General features: G+C 42.5%; 1 protein-coding gene across 19 annotated transcripts in view; it reads right to left on the bottom strand.

Moving 5' to 3' along the window:
* LOC114509216 (protocadherin gamma-C4) overlaps positions 1-14,951 on the bottom strand; it is a 140,286-nt gene that overhangs the window by 23,104 nt on the left and 102,231 nt on the right. Inside the window, exon 1 of one of the 19 annotated variants that reach the window (XM_028527428.2) lies at positions 4,261-7,168. The exons of the other annotated variants lie outside the window; for them this stretch is intronic. Within the exon in view, the coding sequence (XP_028383229.1) occupies positions 4,261-6,690 (2,430 nt within the window). The 5' untranslated portion in view covers positions 6,691-7,168. Of the gene's footprint in view, positions 1-4,260; positions 7,169-14,951 lie in introns of those variants that run through there. 19 annotated transcript variants of the gene reach the window in all.

Raw genomic sequence — 14,951 nt, 5'->3', positions numbered from 1 at the left:
TGGTCACTTTGTTCAACCCAGTGTTGTCATCCACCAATACTCTAAATGAGTAGCTTGTGCCTCAGTCCAATTGTATTCAAGCAACAGCTAAATAGAAGCACTGCCATAAACACAAAACTCTGCCTCTCTCAGACTATTCAGAAACGTATCCACCTCTTTGCAGAAAAGGCTTACACATAAATGTAACCAATTAAATGTATGCAGTACACATTTTTATTGTAACAGGAGGCGCAGCGGAAACCAAGCCTCTTTTAATTCAGAGGCTTGTTAGTGACATACTAAATTACCATTCATTGATTTCAAGGACAGTGTGGAAGGAGAAGCAGCATAGTGGAGGGAGCCAGGAGGGAGATGTTCCAAATCAGTAAAGAATCAGTTGTGTCCGGGAGGTGCTAAGGACTAGATCTCATTACCTGGCAGAATGCTAATGTTCACAGATTTAATAGCTCCCATGAATGATTGGGATCAAGCAACCAACAGCACTGTGCCTACAAATCCCCTTTATTTGACACCCTGGTATGCTTGATATGTTGCTAATTACCAGCAGAGGCTGTTTCAAAAGAGCAAGCTTTTCACTTAGCCCCAGGGGGCTTCTTGGAGCTGCAGACTTAATCTCACCCCACCCCCACCCAGATCCAGGCCCTCCCAGGAGCCTGGCCACCACCTTGCACCAACTCGGAAACACACAGTTCATTTCACGCTGTAGTTACCTTCAAACTGTAATCTGAGTGACAAAAACACCTGAACACAAAGAAAAAATCAGCCTGATCTGGAGAGACATATTTCTGAACTCACTCAAATCCTCATTAGGTTACCACTGGATGCCAAAACCAGTAGCAAAAGCTGGGTTTCTTATCCTCCCTACACGTTCTTCCCAAACCCTCATAGCTTCAGGAATATCCCTGGGGTATGGTGAGGCCAGCAACCAATATTCTGGCCTCAAAGGAAGGGGTCTGCTTTCTGTGTTCTTTTACAGAGGCACCTAAACCTCCTCCCAGGGGAATGATGGAGCTGTACATTGGTCTGACCGACTAGGTGTTTATGCTGGGACTCACTTTGGGGAAGACACCGTCATCCACCCAGCTGCCTCAATCCAAATGAGGGAGGGGAAGGGAGGGTCATCCTTGACTCATTCCTCTCCCTGACTACCTACCATCAGGGCAATCAACAAGTCCTGATGATTTCACTATGGTCATCTCCCTCCATCTATACTGCCATTGTGGTGGTTCAAGCATTTATCAGTTTTCTCCTCAAACAGCATAATAGCCTTCTAACGGTTCACCTTGTCTCCAGTCTCAGTAGCCCCAATCCATCTCATTCATGACTGCAAGAATAATCTTTCTAAAGCAAACAAGCAAGCAAAAACCTCAGATGACATCATACAGATATCAGTTCAGGATTCTGCAATGACCATTGTCGATACAGAACACAGTAAAAACCCTTTGGCCTGGACTAAAGGTGATTCAAGATCTGACTTCCGCTTTCTTGCTTCAATTTATCTCCTGCAAAAACTGTTTTACAAACATCCTTTAAAGTTCACCAGTGATGTAATATCAGTATTCCCCAGCATGGAATTTCCTGCAAGATCCCCTCTCCGCCCCCACTTCCCCCTTCACTAGTTAACAAATTACTACTCAATCTTTACTTCTAAGCTCAAGCACTGCAGCCTCTATGAGGTGTCCCTGATTTCCCCAGGCTGGCTTAGGTGTCCCTTTCTCTTTGCTCCCATGCCATTATAAATTTTTGGCATGTCTGTGTCCTATGGTACTCTGTATGCCACAATGGGAGGACCGTGTCTTTCACCTTTTACAGGGTCTGGCATGAAGGGGTGCTCAACGAATGGTGAATTATTGATACTGTCATTTAGCAACTATTTATTGAGTACTTGTGCTTTATATGACTACTTTATGTTAAGTACAGACACTTTATATGCATTACTTTTCACTCTCAACAATTTGGAAAGGAGGTATTATCTTTATTTTCCAGACAAGGACACTGGAGTTCGGAGAGGTTAAGAGACTTGTCTAAAGCTAAACAACTAGTACATGCAGAACTGGAATCTGCCCCACTCCGACCTCTGGGGTCTGTCTGGAAGAAAGGAAACCTCATTCTAGAACATCTTAAATGATTTTTCTACCAGTTTGTCATCTCTATAACCATGAACTGGACCTTTATGGATGCTTTTAATACCCAAGAATTAGACTTCCTATAGGTCTCAACCTCTTATCTTTGCAAGTTCACACCCAAACAGGCATACAGTCTGTATTACTAGAATTAAAGCATCATAAAGCCTTAATCCTTATATTCACATATACTAAAGCAATGCAACCATTACCACATTCTAACTGCAGAACATTTTTGCCAGTCCCAAGAGAGACCCCATACCCACTGCCCAGTTCTAGATTTTTAAAGAACAGTCGCCTGATAGCTAGAAGTTTAGGGAGACTGTCCCTTTAGATGACTGAAATGTCACTTTCTGTCTCCCCTACAATGCTCTTCTGGAGATATTCCATGTAATATTTTAAGCATGGGAAATAATATCACAGAATTTAAAAAAAAATTTGTCCTGGCTCAGTAAGGCTGGCTCTTGGTTCTGTAAACACCAGAATAACACTTTGTTTCATAAATATGCTACTTGATAGACTGGCAGGTTCTAGGGCAATTATTTTCTAACTTCTTTGCACATTGAAATTCCTTAGGGATCTTTAAAAATTACTGGTCCCTGAGTTCCACCCCCAGAGGTTGTGCTTTGATTGGTCTGGGATGTGTCCTGGGCTTCAGAATTTTTAAAAGGTCCCTAGTGTGTGCAACCAAATTTGAGAATGTTGAGCGAGGGAAAGTGTCAGTTGTTTTCTGGCGGCATGACCAGAAGAGTAGCAGCTGCTTCTCTCTGGCTTTCATCCTTCCGCAGCCTTTCCATACATGCCTCTACTTCGATGAACTATTGATATTGTCGTTTAGCAACTATTTATTGTCTTCTTCGACCATCTCCAAATTGGCTCATTTCTAAGGTGTGTTTAAGATTTGGGGTGGGTAAAGAGCTAATAAAAATAATAATAAATAATAACAATAGTAATAGATAAGAATTTTTTAACATTTATGATGCATCAGGCAGCATGCATCCATGATCTCATGCACTAATTTTACAAGACCCTTGCCACTTCCTCTTTCACATGGGAGACAGGCTTAGAAGGACTGACCTGGCCAAGGACTCCTGGTTGGTACATGGTGGAGCCCCATTTGTCTAACTGCCAAGTCCAAGGCTGACAGCAATTATACACTTACTAGTACCGAAAACTCTGGCTCTCTCACCATTGGGAGTGTGTATAACTTTCACTCCAGGACAGAGGCCTTGTGGTCTACACATCGTCCTGAATAAACGAAAGCTTTACTTTTCTCAGAATGTGACTTTACCTACCTTTCACATTGTGTGTCTATCTAAGAAAAATAATGCTGGAAAGATAAGGAATTACATGGGGGGGTATAAAAACTTTCATTTTGTACTTTATGTTGTTTTGGACAGTCTGGATTTATTTTAAATTGATTATTTTACTTTTATAATTAATGGTGGTTATCCTTGGATTTGGGGATCACAGTTAGTTACATTTTTTCTTTATAAATTTCTCTATTTTCCAAATTTTCTATACTGCACATGGATCAGTATTATAACGTAAAAATAGTTTATAAATAACACACACATCATTCCCACTAGTATGCTTAAAATAAAATTTAAAAGATACCTAGAATTTTATTTCTTTCACAGAAAATCACCAAAGATTGAAGTATAGGATCTGTGCAGGCAAAGGAAATCTACCATCAAACCATTAGTTTTAATGCCTATGTGCAATCACTTGGAAAATGGGTGAATGAGGTAGTTTTTATATTCCTAGCAGCGGCCACTGGTTAGAGGTAAACAGTGCAAATGACACCCAACTATAACCCAAGTGCTGAGATCTTGGGTTATAGTTTAGCTGCCCCTTAGCAAGACTGGTTAGTTTTGATGGCAAACCAGTGAGCTCTGAGGGTGTGAACTGGGCCCACAGATGAGTCAATTAACTCCATACTGAGTCACCACAAACCACACTCTGGCTGGGCCATCCCCTGTGCAAAGGGACAACATCTAGGAAGAGCCAGGTAGAAATATGGATGCATCACTAGGAAAACATCTTCATCACTAAAACAAAACAACAACAACAAACCGGCTCTACATGTTCCCCAAACAGCCTTCATCGCAGTCCAGAATGACTTGCTAACCCTTACCTGTCCAGGAGGGGAGCTCTCCGCACCCAACACCTGCCTATAGAACACGGGATCGCAGCTCCGCAGCGTGTTCTGGTGGCTGGCCAGGGGGCTGGCGGCCCCAGGTTTCTTCGGCAGCAGGTCGCTGCGGCGCGAGTCAGTGGTGAGGTACACCTGATGGTACAGGTGCGGCGGCACCAGGCCTCCGCGGACGGCGTCCGCGTGCAGAGAGGGCCCTGGCGTTCGGTACAAGGAGCTCACGGGCGCTCGGTATAAGTCCCTGGACTGTTTCCACTTGTAAACTTTGAATATGATCACTCCCAATACTGTGACTGCGAACCCCACGGAGACCAGGATTAGAGAGAGGAGTAGATAAAAGGTGAGGTTTTTATTCGGCTCCCCAGGGGCAGAGCCCGAGGGGAACTCAGCCCGGGCCTCTGGAGATTCCTCGGTGACTGACACAGTCAGGGTGGCGGTGGTGGACAGTGACGGCTCCCCATTGTCTTGGATCAAGACCGTGAGCGTTTGCCTGGGCGAATCTGTGTCCTGGACAGGGCGGGCAGTACTGACCTGGCCCGTGTGAAGCCCCACGGCAAAAAGGCTCTGGTTGGGGGCTCCCAAGAGGCTGTAGGAGAGCCAGGCGTTGTGTCCTGCGTCCGGGTCCCAGCCCACCACCCGCGTGACCACGTGGCCGGCCGCGGTACCTCGGGGCAGCAGCTCCACTGAGCTCCGGCCGGGCCGGGGGTAGAGCACCTGGGGGGCGTTGTCGTTTCGGTCAGTGACGAATACGTTCACGCTGATGTTGGTGGTCAGGACGGGGGTGCCCCCGTCGCTGACATGAGCCGTTAATTCGAACTCCCGCCGATCCTCATAGTCCAGGGGCACTAAGGAGGACACGACGCCACTGTCGCGATTTATCGTGAAATAGCGACCCACCAGCCCGGCTTCAGCTCCTTGCTCCAGGAGAAAGAAGGAAAGGCGAGCATTCTGCGGGGCGTCGGGGTCCCAGACACTTAGATTTAGTATTGGAACCCCGGGGAGGTTGTTTTCCTCCACGTAAACGTCATAGGAAGACTGAGAAGATTGTGGAGGGTTGTCGTTGATGTCGGACACTTGTACCCTCACCGTCGTAAGGGCCGAGAGGGAAGGGGCTCCGGCATCTCGAGCAGTGATGCTGAGGTTGTATTCTGGCACAGTCTCCCGATCCAGGGCTGCGCTGGTTTTCAGAGTAAAGTAATTCTTGAGGGAAGAAGTAAGGCTGAAGGGGAGCCCTGGTGGAATCTCGCAAGTCACCAGCCCATTCTCCCCAGCATCCAGATCAGTCACACTGAGCAAGGCGATGACAGTTCCCAGAGGGGCATCCTCGGGGACCGGGCTGTACACGGAAGTGACCGTGATCTCCGGAGCATTGTCATTCACGTCCACAACCTCTACCAAAACTTTGCAGTGCGCTCCTTCGGGATTGGCGCCCTTGTCTTTGGCCTGTATGTAAATCTCGTGGAGTTTCGTGTCTTCAAAGTCCAGTCGACCCTTGATTGTCAGCACCCCGGTTACGAGGTCTAGGGAGAACAGTTCCCGCACGCCGGCGCGATTGTGGCTGCCGAAGGAATAAATGATTTCACCGTTGGGGCCTTCATCCAGATCGGTTGCACGGACTTGCACCACGCGAGTGCCGGGGGCTGCATCCTCCAGAACGCGCGCCCGATACAAGGACTGGTTGAAGGCGGGTGCGTTGTCATTCGCGTCCAGCACGGCGATGCGAATCGGAAGGCTGGCGGAGCGAGCCGGGGTTCCTCCGTCCAACGCCGTCAGCACCAACTGGAGGCTCGGCTCTCGCTCCCGGTCCAGGGCGCGCTCCAGCACCAGCTCCGCGTACTTGGTGCCGTCCTCCCGCGTCTGCACCCGAAGCGCAAAGTACTCATTTCGGCTCAGCTCGTAGGTTTGTAAAGAGTTACTTCCCACATCGGGATCTTGCGCGCTCTCCAGCGGAAAGCGCGCGCCCGGCGCCACGGCCTCACTAATCTCCAATTTCATTTCCCGGGTTGGGAAAGCGGGATTGTTGTCGTTGATATCCTGAATCACCACTTCCGCACTGAACAGCTCAAGTGGTCTCTCCACCACCAACTCCAGAGTTATGGTGCAGGAGGGCAGTGTCCCACAAAGCTCCTCTCGATCCAGGCGGTCGTTCACGAACATCTCTCCGGTCTCTCGGTTCACCTCAAAGAATCTTCGGCTAGCTCCGGACACCACCCGGAGCCTGCGGGCTGACAGGCTGCCCAGATCCAAGCCAAGGTCCGTGACCACGTTGCCCACCGCGAAACCCTTCTCTCTTTCCTCCAGGAGCTCATAGCGAATGACGGCGGAAGCCTTATGCAAGGCGCCAAGCAGAAGCAAAACTCCCACCACTCTCCCGGTGCTTACCAGTCCGCTCCTCCAGGCCTCTGGGACCATCTCACTCAAAGGCAGTTCCTCTTCGCGGGGTCCAGGTCGTCCCGGCGTTTCCGCTGAGAAACTTTCAGCGGGTTAGCGCTTGGGCGCTGGGCGCCGAGTCGGACATGGCTTTCTGGATGCCGTTGATTTGCTCGCCGGCTGTTCAGTCTCTGCCTCATCCCGGGGCGCCGAGAGGGGACGGGCCGGGGCCAGATCTCCAGCGTCTTCATTGGCCGACAGCGGCACGCAGAGTCCCAGCCAATAACTGCACGGAGAACGCACTAGCGCCCGGCTCTCCGAGTGGGACGAGAGCTTAGCGCCAGGAACTTCACTTTCCTTTGGCTTCCTTCCAGAGTTCACGGCCAAAGCGCCTTGGCAGTGTCGGTACATCGGAAACCTACGTTAGCCCGGAAAGCCAATTGCGGGGGGATGAAGCTGACCGTTCTACAAGTCTTCAAGCCAAACCAAGGCCTATTAAATGTTTTTTACATTTTATTTTACTGTCTTATTACAGTTTTCCCAGTTTCCCTCCGTTGCTCCACTACCCCGTCCCCGTTCCCACCCGTCGCCCCCTCTCCCACAGCCAATCCCTATCCTGTGGTCCAAGGAAATGTTTTAATGGCTCTCTTTAATCGCAAGACGGGGGATCAAAACAAACCGAAGAGGATACAACGCTGTCCCGAAAAAACAACAATTTTGGTTTGTTGGAGAACTGGGTAAAACCTATTTAGCTGGACCCTTCTTGTAAGGAACAATTTAACATTTCTGTGGAGATGTTAACATTGCTGCTTTATCTCTTACCACATGACACTGTAGAATGCCCTCTCACTTCCTCAGTGAAGCAAATCAACAGGACCTGCTCTGTTTGGTTTAACTCTGTTTTAAGAAATTTAAAAATTCAATGCAGATTTCTTTTTAAAACTGGATATTGTTTAGTTTTCATTTCCTAAGAACCAGGGAACAATGTGAAATTTCCTACTGTCTTTCCCAACGAGCATCATTTCTATCATATACCTTAACCTTAAACGTTTCCCTTTACTTGATCAATGCATTTCCCAAGATCTGGGGTTCATGTTTGAGGAAGAGAAGTTGCATTGCTAATAAAGGACAGTACCCCTCCTCCCAAAAGTGGGGGGGGGACAGGGAACCAGACTTATTTACCACTTGAGACGTATATAAAATGATTGAAATATGGCTGCAAAGTGCCACAAAGTCTTTAGAGAAATACAAAGCCTTTACCCACAGAATACAGCTTTGAGTTTTCTGTATTTGAGACTGTAGTTGCAAAACAAACAAAATAGCAATGATTAGGATAATGAATAAGAGAGTCATGTATGAAATATCAGAGCTGAGTTGTACATCCTTGGCAAGAAACTATTCTCTGAGGGTTCCTGGGTTCCTATCTATTAAATGAATAAGGCAGGGTAAAATGCCTGGCATGGAGTAAGCCTCCATTAATGATGCAAACCATTCCATTAGAGGTGAAGTTTTAGAGCCCCACACACTATTTCTGTATAACTGTCCTGGGCATTACTTTGATTGTGTATAGTTCTTTCTGAAGTGTAACTAAGCCTTGAGGCAGGGACGTAGGCAGACAGGTTAGATAGGTAGATAAAAAATAAGTATATATAGGATATTTATTGAAAAGATGAAAAGCCTTATTTGACCTGTTTCTCCATGTCCTCAGTACTTTTTAAAAAAGATTTTATTTATTTATAGAGAGAGGGGAAGGGAGGGAGAAAGAGAGGGAGAAAAACATCAATGTGTGGTTGTCTCTCATGCACTCCCTACTGGGGACCTGGCCCACAATCCAAGCATGTGGCCTGACTGGGAATCAAACCAGCAACCCCTCTGTTAGCAGGTCAGCACTCCATCCACTGAGCCGCACCAGCCAGGGCCATGTCCTCAATACTTTAATTCATTTCTTAAGACCTCCAGTTTTAAATACTCAAGTTTGACAACTGGCTAGACCACAAGAAGATTGGGAGGCACTAAAAGATAGAATATGTTCTATTAAATATATTTAGAATTTGGGATATAGCCCAGTCATTTGCTACTCAAAGTGTGAGCCAAGGACTGATGGCATAGGTATCACCTGGGAGTTTGTTAGAAATGCAGAAGCGCCCCACTTCAGACCTCTAGAACCAGAATCTGCATTTGACAAAAATGCCTGGGTGATGTGAATGTATATCGAAGCTTGAGAAGTACTGATCTAGTGAGTTGTTCAGGGGTAAACTGATTTATCAGTCATTTTAAAAAGATTTTATATATTTATTTTTAGAGAGAGGGGAAGGGAGGGAGAAAAACATCAGTTGGGTGCCCTTCATATGCACCCACCCAACCTGGGACAGGGACAGAACTTGCAAACCAGGCATGTGTCCTGACTGGGAATCAAACTGGTGACCTTTTGCTTTGCAGATCAGTGCCCAACCAACTGAGCCACACCAGTCAGTGCTGATTTGTCAATCATGTTCACCATTCACTATCACTTAATTGACAAATGTCTTTTCAAAACTAGCTTTTAAAGGTTGAAACAGTTTTGCCATTCATAAGACTTACGGTTTTCCTAAAACCTCATCATAAGCCAGCAGAACCCTCTTGGATCTATTCTTCACGGTAGCCAGAAGGATCTTCACATTTTAATTGGATCATGAATTTCCAGCTCAAAAATCGTCAGTAGCATGTCACCACCACTGTGCATAGTGTCCAAGTTCTCTTATCTTCTCTGGCTTCCAGTGTGGTGAGCAGTCCAGCTCTCTGGTGCCCCGGGGCCTTCAAACCCTCTGTTCCTCTCCTAGGAAGGATTCTTGCCCTTTCCTCCCTTTGCTTCGCTAATTTCTAGGAATCTGTCAGGTCTCAGTTTAAATGTTATTTCCTAACAGAGGTTTCCCCTTAGGCTCCATTTAAAACCAGGAATCTCTGGCTGGCATAGCTCAGTGGGTTGAGCGCGGGCTGGGAACCAAAGTGTCCCAGGTTCGATTCCCAGCCAGGGTACATTCCTGGGTTGCAGGCCATAACCCCCAGCAACCGCACATTGATGTCTCGCTCCCCCCCCCCCGCTTCCTTCCCTCCCTAAAAATAAATAAATAAAATCTTTAAAAAAAAAAACAAAAACAGGAATCTTTGTCATGCTCTCTCAGAGCACCTTACCCTTTCCTTTGTTGAACCTAGCCCAATTAAAAATTTTTTGTTTTAGCACAATATCTGCCTCATTCACTAAAAATAAAAAAAAGCTGCAGGAGGGCAGACACTGTGCATATTTTAATGATCACTTGTATCCCTGGCATCCAGTACAGCAAGCACTTATGCTTCCCCCTTCCCAGCTTTATTGAGTTATAATTGACAAGTAAAATTGTATAAATTTAAAGTATACAACATGGTGATTTAACATACATATATAATGAAAAGATTACAACATAGCTAACACACTCATCACCTTACCCAGTTACCGTTTTGTGTGCGTGTGTGAAGAACTTTTTATAACATCTATTCTCTTAGCAAATTTCGAGTATATACTACAGTACTGTTAACTATAGTTACCATGCTGTACATTAGATTTCCAGAATTTTTCACCTTATAACTGAAAGCTTGCACTCTTTCACCAACATTTTCCTATACTTAATGCTTATTAATATACAAATCGCCATGCAAATGCATAGTAATCATAAAAGATACTAAGGATATATATATATATATATATATATATATATATATGTTCATTTACATGTATCCATAAGCATTTTTTGGAAGATATAGTCACTCTTTCAAGCTACCAGGGGGCCTAATAAAACTATTTCTTAACATAATAATTTGAAAAAGAAAATACAGTTTGCCAAAGAACCAAGTAGGTGTGCTAATACAACTCACTGGAGAAAAACAAAGATGGTGTCACTTGCTGTGCCACTTATATGCAGGGGAAACAGAAGCACCGTGTACAAGGACTAACACAATTTTCCAATCCCCATCTTCTTCTCCCTTTGTTTTATGACTTTAAGAGAACTTATGATTGATCAGATGTACAAACATAATTTTTAAATAGAAAGTAAATGTATTATAGTGGTCAAGAGTAAGGCCTTATCGTCCAAAAGACTCAAGTTCCAATATTGGATATTAATTACACTTAGTAGCTATGTAACCATGAAACTTTTATTTTTAGCTTCTTTTATTTTCTTGATCTGTTAAATGGGAATTGTAATAGTACTCCATGACATAACCATCAGCATCTTAATCTCTTATTTTAATCTTTTAATAACTTTATACTTATCAGAGAGTTTACCTAGATAATCAATGACTTTTAGTAAACGTATACAGTTATGCAACCAACACCGCAATCCAGTTTTAGAATACTCCCATCATCTTCCTCCAATTCCCTCATGCCTGTCTGCAGCCAATCTTTGCTCTTACCCCCAGCTTCAGGCAACCACTTACCTACTTTCTATATAGTTTTGTCTTTCCTAGAAATTTCATATAAGTTAATTATAAAATACATAGTCTTTTGTAGCTGGCTTTTTTCACTTAGCATAAAGTTCAACACAACTGTTAACTACACCCTCAAACCTGTTCTTTCTCCAACACATTTTGTCTAATAGGGGCCACTTCCAGTAAAAAGTTCCTAAATCACTCTTAATATCTTTTTCTGAATCCCCACATTCCATTCACTACAGGTTCATGCCAATGCTTACTGCCTCCAAAATGTATTTGAATCTATCAATTACTCTCCCTCTCTGCAGCCACTACTTGAATCAAAACCACCTTAAATACTGTCATAGCTTCCTCTCTCATCTTATTTCTTCTTTTGTTTTCCCTAAACTCTATTTCACATGCAGAAACCTGAGAGATCTTTCAAAACTATAAATGAAATGATATACACTCTTTCATAAACATAATGCTTGCCACCAGGATTGGCTACATAATTTGTGGGATTAATGCAAAACAAAAATAGGAAACTAAAAATTACTAAGAATTTCAATATGGTAACAGCAAAACATTAACCCAAATGCAGGGCCCTTCTGAAAAAGGGGGCCATTGTGACATCATGGGTCACATATCCATGACACTGGCCTTGCTTAACATAGAGGAAGCTCTCCATAAATATTCCTAATATTATTATTATTTTTAATTTATTGGAGTGACTAATAATCTTTTTATCGGATCTGTCTTTTGCAAATATTTATTTATTTATTTATTTTTAGAGAGGGGAAGGGAGGGAGAAAGAGAAGGAGAGAAACATCAATGTGTGGTTGCCTCTCAAGTGCCCCTTACTGAGGACCTGGCCCACAACCCAGGCACGTGCCCTGACTGGGAATTGAACCAGTGACCCTTGACCCAGTGGTTTGTAGGCTGGCACTAAATCCACTGAGCCACACCACCCAGGGCTAATATTATTTTAAATATTAGGTGATTACCCGATATTTATTCCCAGGGGGCCAGTAATGTAAAAAAAGTCTACTCATGATACTATTAAATTACTACACTCAAGGGAAAATATATGTATTATCCCCTTAAAATCCTAAGTATCAGCTAATAATCTCTCAATTCAACATAATTTGCCTATTTGAGAAACATCCTAAGGTCAAATTAAGGGATCATTTGATGAGAAATGTCATAAAAAGAGAAAACCAACAGATCAATCAAGTACATATCACAATTTAAATAGGTGAGAGACACAGGGATTTGGTGAAGAAGCAGAATGGCTTAGCCTTAATATTTATATGAATGTTATTTGTGCAAAAATGTTTTGCATTCTTGTATTTTAAATGATGATCTATGAATCTTCAGAATAAGTTTTTTAAGACCTTCATTCTATCTACCTTTAGAAGAAGAAGAAATCACTTCATTAAAATATTTTGGAACTACAGTCACTGATTTTGGACGTCTAAAGCTTAAGAAAAATAAAAGGCATTTGGCTCTTCTCTTATCTAAGTGCTATTCCCTTCTAGTGTTGATTGCATAGTACTCTCTTTTTGCTTATTTATCACAAACTTAGATATGCCAGGAAATTACCTGCAAAATGCTACTAAATTTGTCCACATGCAAAACTCCCAAGAGACCTAAATTATCCTTAGATAGAATTTGTTCAATTTTTCCCAAGCATGTTGTTATCATATTGTTATCTAAATCATTATTAGGTTTCACCAGTTGTTTATTTGTTTTCTATTAAGTACTTCAACATATAATGATAATTTTTAGTGAGAAATAAGTGTAGCTTTCTGATTACTAAACTATTCTGGCAATATAGAAGTTTGGTAGGTAATAGAGATGCTATTTCAAATTACTGGGGCAAAGATGAAGTTTTAAGTAAATGGGGTTGGGACAGTTGGATAGCCACTTAGGAAAAAAAGATAAAATTAGTTTTATACCTCAACACATACAAGAATAAAGTACATATAGATTAGGGATCTAAAAGGAAAAATCTAAAAACCATATAAATCCTAGAAGAAAGCTGATGAATATTTCTATAACCTGAGTGTACAACAAAGCTTTCTAACTATGACTCCAAACCTAAATTCAATACAAGAAGAGACTGATTCATTTGATTATATACAAATAAAGGGAAAAATGGATTGCATTGCAAAAAATACCACAAACAAATGTGAAAGGCAAAGGAAATGCAAAAAAAAATATTCACAACTTGTATCTTGGACAAAGAGCTGGTATCTCTAAACATATAAATAAATTTTTAAATTTTAGGATGAAACACAAAAATCTAATGGAAAAATGAACATGAGACACGAACAATTTTAAAAAGAGATAAACTGACTCATAAACATATGAAAAAGTGTTTAACTTCAATCATAATGAGAGATATTTGAATTAAAACTACTTTGAGTTTTTTATTGATAAGACTGACAAAAATGTAAAATCTTGATAACATATTTCATAGATGAGGATTTTGGAAAATTAGTATTCTCATCTATTTGTAGAAATACAAAATGGTACTACCTACATGGAAGGAAATAGCTATAGTTGACAAAACTACATATGCATTTAGCCTATGACCTAACAATTACAGTTTTAGGAATCTGCCTTAAATATACATCATAAAAATTATGAAAACACATATGTGCCAGGTTACTCATTATGGAATTATTTGTAATGCAAAAAGATTAGAAACTACCTAAATGACAAACTACAGATTGGTTGAATAGACTATGTACATATATATACAATGGGATTTCATGAGACTACATATTTTAAAAAACAACGAAGAGCTCTATAAATTGATATAGAAGATTTCTAGGATATATTGTTAGTGTAAAAAAACAAAGTGGAAATTTTTTATTTTGACCATGTGGAACTAGCCATACCACTGTAAATGACTAGAAGATTGATGAAAATATGTGAAAAGTGCTTTTAGACATGGGCCCAAAAGGAGTGCAACACTGATGAGTTCTAGGATCTCTGGTTTTTTGATTGGAGGCAATTTTCAGAAAATGTTGCAGAAAAGGAGAAACCCAAGAATAACACGGTGTCCTTACTGAGTTGAGGAGTATAAATTAGAATCTGGGAGACTAAGGCAGCCAGAGTGTGTAGGGAAGAACACCAAAGAGAATGGGGCTGCACACAGAACTCCAGAAATCTGGATAAGGATTCCCTTGGGTCTTTGGCAGAATGACAATCCGAGCATACATGGACTGACATTCTTTTAAAACTGAGCAAAAAACAACTGTCAAGGGAGCTATTCGCTGAAGAATTCCTGGAGCTCACACAAGGATGGGAAATATTTGAATTCCATTCAGTCAGAATACAGAGATCCTGCTGAACACTCAGAGAAATTAAAAAAAAAAAAGGCACAACTTAGCAGCAGGTCTTAACTAGCTCAAGGCAAATAAATGCTTCTATAGACCTGTCCTTAGCAAAGCTTGAAAACAAGCCTTGAAAGGCCAACCTGATCTGCAGAAAACTTACAAACCTTCAATACTTACAGAAACACCACAAAACCCAAGCATTCAATAATGTAACATTTACAATGTCTGCCATCCAATAAAAACATTACTAGATATAAACCCTGGCTGGCATAGCTCAGTGGATTGAGCACGGGCTGGGAACCAAAGTGTCCCAGGTTCAATTCCCAGCCAGGGTACATTCCTGGGTTGCAGGCCAGAACCCCCAGCAACCGCACATTGATGTTTCTCTCTCTCTCTCTCTCTCTTTCCCTCCCTTCCCTCTCTAAAAATAAATAAATAAAATCTTTAAAAAAAAAACATTACTAGATATGCAAATAAGCAGAAAATTGTGACCTAAAACCAGGAAGAAAATCAACCCTAGAAATGGAAGAGGCA

Source organism: Phyllostomus discolor, chromosome 13, assembly GCF_004126475.2.
Source record: "Phyllostomus discolor isolate MPI-MPIP mPhyDis1 chromosome 13, mPhyDis1.pri.v3, whole genome shotgun sequence".
Classification (NCBI taxonomy): domain Eukaryota; kingdom Metazoa; phylum Chordata; class Mammalia; order Chiroptera; family Phyllostomidae; genus Phyllostomus; species Phyllostomus discolor.
The sequence above is the reverse complement of the archived record's forward strand: the minus strand, read 5'-3'. Positions and strand labels throughout refer to the sequence as shown.